We start from the raw sequence: 5,469 nt of genomic DNA, 5'->3' as shown, positions 1-5,469 counted from the left end.
TGTAAGAAAATAAAATTAAGCATAATTAACTGTTCTGTAGTTTTGCGTGGAGGAGCGGCAGTTGGATTACTTTGCTTGTAGTCATGGTTCAAGTCTACTGTCACTGAATATAATGTAGATCAAACATAAGCTTCAAAGGATAAATTATGAATGGCACCTACAAAATAAGAATTCATTTAATCAATATGTTTTGTTTTTTTTAATATTAGATGATGTAGATTTTTTTTCAATGATTTGGATCAAATCCAATGATCCATCAAACTCTCCGATCAAACCTTTTAATGTTTATTGATTTATTTTTTATTTATTTTTTAAATTGAATTAAGCATAAATAACTCTTGTTGTTTTGCGTGGAGGTGTAGGATTACTTAGCTTGTAGTCATGGTTGAATTCTATCATCCCTGAACACAACGGTAGGCATACATAGGCTTCAAAAGCTAACATATAAAATGGCAAACCCCACAAAAGAAGAGATCTTAAAATTCAAGCGAGGCTCATTTACTCTGTATTTAGTTCATTTGAAATGACATCATACATGAAAAGAGTACCATTTGGGTAGTTTGAGGATTAAGTAAAAATCCAATGAGAAATCTTGGAAAAACAACATGATATCTCATAACAGCTTTTTCTTCTCTTTTCCTCTGCTTTTTTAATCTACCATTGCATCTATTTGCAAGCCACCTACTTTGCTTAGAAGGGAAAACTCGTTCCCAATTTTGCTCATAGATCTTTATATAATGGTACTCTGGTGAAAAAATGAATATATGAAATCAGACTTACAGAGACTGATAACCAAGAGAAAAAGCCATGGAAAGAAGACTAAATGTATGGATACAATGCTTCTTGGTGGTTTTAACTTGCCTCCAAGTTGACAGCAGTTCATATAATGTCATGAAATGGGAGGAAGCCGAACAGAGGCAGGTGTTGGAGGAAGATGATAGCCAGGGAGATTACTGGGATTTTGTGCAAACAAAAGGCACACAGTTTATGGTGAATGATTTGCCATTTTATATCAATGGGTTCAACACATATTGGCTCATGGTGTTTGCTGTAGATCCTTCAACCAAACCCAAGATCAGTGAAGTGTTTCAGCAGGCAGCTTCTGTTGGACTTACAGTGGCAAGGACTTGGGCTTTCAATGATGGAGGATGGAGAGCTCTCCAGAAGTCTCCAGGTGTTTATGATGAAGATGTCTTCAAGGTGAATATTTGAATCATAGATATGCATTACCATTTATTCTAATACACATAAACTTACTATATGGTTGGTTTTCAGGCCTTAGACTTTGTCATCAGTGAGGCCCACAAGAATAACATTAGGCTTATCCTGAGTTTATGCAACAATTGGGGTGCATATGGAGGAAAATCACAGTATGTGAAATGGGGACTTAGTGCAGGTTTAAAATTGAGTTCTGATGACGCCTTCTTTGCAGATCCCACTCTCAAGACCTACTTCAAGGACCACATCAAGGTGAACATAATACAGCATTTTTTTTATTTGGGAAATTTATGTTTTTAGTTTGCTGTGAGTTCAGGGAGACCACTTACAAGGGTCCAGTGAAAGCACAAGGTTTGTGGAATTTGAATCTTGATGACCGCTTCACCAACAAAATGTTTCTATCATGACACTAAATATCCGAAGACCGTATAATACAGCTTATGATATAGAATACAGAAATGTATTTTTATTGTTTATCATACTTTTTAAGTTTTTTACTAGTTTTAAGTTTCTAGTGTGTAACTAGATCTTCTGATTGATATATCCTCCTGTGAATTTGATATTTCAGAAAGTTCTGACAAGAGTTAACACAATCACCGATATTGCATATAAGGATGATCCCACCGTATTTGCCTGGGAGCTAATGAATGAACCTCGCTGTACTTCTGACCCATCTGGTGACACGCTACAGGTACTTGAATTCTCTTAAACTTGCCTGAAGGCCCACATGTCTTACTAATGTGGGCAATGAACAATTGCCGCCACATAAACATGTAAATCCCTGTAGCTGGGCATGAGCTTCAATGGATTATGTATTGACTTTTGTACTGCCCTACGTATAATTTGTCTTTTGTCTTGTTCTCTCTGATGTGATATTTTTGTGATTAAGATTATACTAGATTTATATTAGAAAATAGCAGTGGATTCAGATCATTTTAGTTATCGTGAGTGCATACATTGTAGCCATTTATACGAGCCACACAATCCTTGGGTAAGAAGATAAGGTACGAAAGCATCTTCTAAGTATGCTATCTGTTAATAGGTTAAACAAGATGTTTTGGTTCTAATGTGGAATTTTATTTTCTTTTAACTTTCTATTAGGTAAGAGTAGGCATTGGCTCACTCTTAGGACATACTTCTATTACCCTCAAGCATAAAAAAGAAATGTTATAATTTATCATGACTCATCAGGACTCATCTGTATTGTTTTGAATCAATTTATGTCAATCTAAATTTCTTAAGGAGCAGTATAGATGAATTCATTTTTCATTAATGTTATATTGTGTAGTTTTGATTGAATCTTTTATCAATTCATATTTCATGAGTAATGGTTCAGAGAAACTTATTTCTCAATATCATCAATCTTTCATAAACCTTCCACTCATAACTCATATTTTAGAAGTGGTGGTTAGAAGAACCTATCACTCAAGTACATGGGCCTCCATAAATGGTCTTGTTAGAACTCATTTCATGTAAGTGATGCTCGCAGATAAAGCACCAGGACTTCCTAGGAAGTGTAGGTACTTCTCCCCTTCACGATCAAGTCCACTGCAAAACCTTCAAGAAGTGTTGTGTCTCACAAACTATTTATGATAAAGCTCTTAGCTCATACGCCTCAATTTTGATTAAATCTTCATCAATTCATATTTCATGAGTACTGATTCAGAAAAACTCATTTCTTAATATCATCAATTCCTTCATAAATGGTCCACACATAACTCATGTTTTAGAAACGGTGGTTAGAAGAACCCATCTCTCAAGAACAAGAACCTCCATAAATGGTCTAGTTAGAACTCATTACATCTAAGAGATGCTTATAGATGAAGCACCAGGACTTCCTAGGAGGTGTACTTCTCCCCTCCACGATCAAATCCACTTTAAAACCTTCAACAAATGTTGTATCTTACAAATAATTCACTTAGCTCCGTTACTCCAGCCATGGGTGACCTCTAGATAAATTCCAATGGAAAATAGCACTTCTGATAAAATTATGCCATTTACAGTTTTTATATACATTAATGAAAATAAGGAAACTGTTATGAATTCTCTGAACACTCTTTCAAAATAGTAGGAAATAAGAAGACCTTTTGAATTAGCTTTGCTTGACGACACTCTTTGTACTTTACTACTCCCTTCGACAACATTTGGTCATAAGGGCCTGTTAGAATAATTTATCTCATGTCTCTTTTGAAACCTTAACAGGAATGGATAACCGAGATGGCTATCTATGTGAAATCAATAGACAGAAAACACCTATTGGAAATCGGGACAGAAGGATTCTATGGACCTTCAAGTCCTGACAGAGATGGATTTAACCCCAACACTTATGCTACACAAGTAGGAACAGATTTTATGAGGAATCACCAAGCTCTTGGCATTGACTTTGCCTCTGTACATATTTATCCAGATAGCTGGTAAGCAAATACATCAAGAACATATTTTTCTATACAATAAGATTATTTTAGCTCACCGTTTTATTCATTTTCTAAATTTTCTTTGTTCTCTTGTTCTGAATTGCATGTAGGATCTCACAATCAGTTTCTCCATCTCACCTCACCTTTGTTAGTAGCTGGATTAAAGCACATATTCGAGACTGTGACAAGATCCTGAACATGCCTGTTTTATTTTCTGAATTTGGGACATCAAGCAGAGATCCAGGGTACAATAGCAGTTACAGAGAGACCTTGATACAAACTGTTTATGACAACATTATGTTGTCAGCCAAGAAAGGAGGAGCTGGAGCAGGGAGCCTGATTTGGCAGCTCTTTCCAGAGGGGGTAGAATACATGGCAGATGGGTATGAAGTGGTACTTTCAAAAAGTCCTTCAATAGCCAAAATCATGAAAGCGCAGTCAGTCTCCTTGTGGGCACTTAGCTCTGTATGTCAGTGGAGCTTTAAGTGGAGCTGCAGAAGAGATGTCATTAATTCGCCTGCTTTTATCTCATTGACTGCTGATCTTTTAGGTGGAGTGGAAGCGGCCCATGAATTATGAAGCGTGCAAATTAGTATTATGCACTCAGTATAAAATTTGTATGCCCTGGAATGCTATGTGACTGTACTGACACACACATATATACCACCATACAATTCTTTATGGTCAAGACTCAAAATTATTATATGTTTTTTCACATGGGGTAAAAATTTATTAACCAAGCCGTATCTTCCACCATTTAATTATTACTATCTGTATATTTCAATCCACAACAAGTATTAACTTAATTGATCAAGGTGTAGACACCTAAAAATGTTTTTTTCATCCTACACTAATTATTCGTCTATTTAATTAAGTAATTCTTTAATTATTTGATTTAATTAAATATTTCTTTGATCATCACATCCAAAATTTCTAATTATCGAATTTCTATCATTTTATCATTTAATCAATTAACCCTATCTCAATTATTGATTAAATATCAATTATTTAATTAATTGCGACTTTTTATTTAGTTATTATTTAACTAATTCAATTTCTTAATTTTAAATAATTTCATTTAAATTAATTAGTAAAATTCCTCTAATTCCCCATGTTGTTCACCAAAAGTGATAACCCAAGGACAGCTGCAAATCTATCTATGAGATAGCCAATCTCAATCAATGAAACACCTCAGGGCTTGGACAACATAACATAGGATCCTAATGATCCGCCTGCACTTCAGGTTCTGCTAGACCTGGGGGGGGACACCCTTTTGGTGCATTAAATACAACAATTATAGACACATAACTGCATCAACACTAAGCAGATAGATCATTCCATAAACTCACCAAATTTAGAAACACACTACAGATTGGCTAGATCTGTATAAATCATAAATGAAAACAAAGCTTGGAATGAGAAGAACACACCCCTAAACATAAAGGGAAATAGATTTGTCTTTTAAAATGTATATCTGATACCATCCCCAAATCTGTCAAAGATCAGTGCCTTGTTTATTGAGCAACAAAGTCACACACAAAACTACAAAATGCCAATCACAACTGCAAATTTGTTCTCCTTATAAAATATCCCTGCACTAATACCTTATACTAATGCATTACTCAATCCATTCACAAAATTATCAGATCTGGGACACATTCCATTGTTTATGACTGATTATAGAATTTAAACTCTTCATTGAAGAATGCCTACAAACAATCATACAATCTCCTTGAGATGACAAATTATAAGCCTCCTTGAGGATTCAATTCATAACAATGAAATATATGCACAAAGACAATATCATGGGAAATTTACTCATGCCTGACACAAGTAA

At 34.9% G+C, this 5,469-nt stretch overlaps 1 protein-coding gene across 1 annotated transcript; it reads left to right on the top strand.

Moving 5' to 3' along the window:
* Nucleotides 1-244: 244 nt before the first annotated feature.
* LOC131027814 (mannan endo-1,4-beta-mannosidase 6) lies at nucleotides 245-4,314 on the top strand. Its single transcript, XM_057957909.2, has 5 exons — nucleotides 245-1,200; nucleotides 1,276-1,470; nucleotides 1,787-1,909; nucleotides 3,421-3,632; nucleotides 3,743-4,314. The coding sequence occupies exons 1-5, from the start codon at nucleotides 808-810 to the stop codon at nucleotides 4,209-4,211; spliced, it is 1,392 nt and encodes a 463-aa protein (XP_057813892.2). The 5' UTR covers nucleotides 245-807; the 3' UTR covers nucleotides 4,212-4,314.
* The last annotated feature ends 1,155 nt before the right edge of the window (nucleotides 4,315-5,469 follow it).

The sequence above is a fragment of the Cryptomeria japonica genome, chromosome 3 (assembly GCF_030272615.1).
Source record: "Cryptomeria japonica chromosome 3, Sugi_1.0, whole genome shotgun sequence".
NCBI classification, from domain to species: Eukaryota; Viridiplantae; Streptophyta; class Pinopsida; order Cupressales; family Cupressaceae; genus Cryptomeria; species Cryptomeria japonica.
The sequence above is the reverse complement of the archived record's forward strand: the minus strand, read 5'-3'. Positions and strand labels throughout refer to the sequence as shown.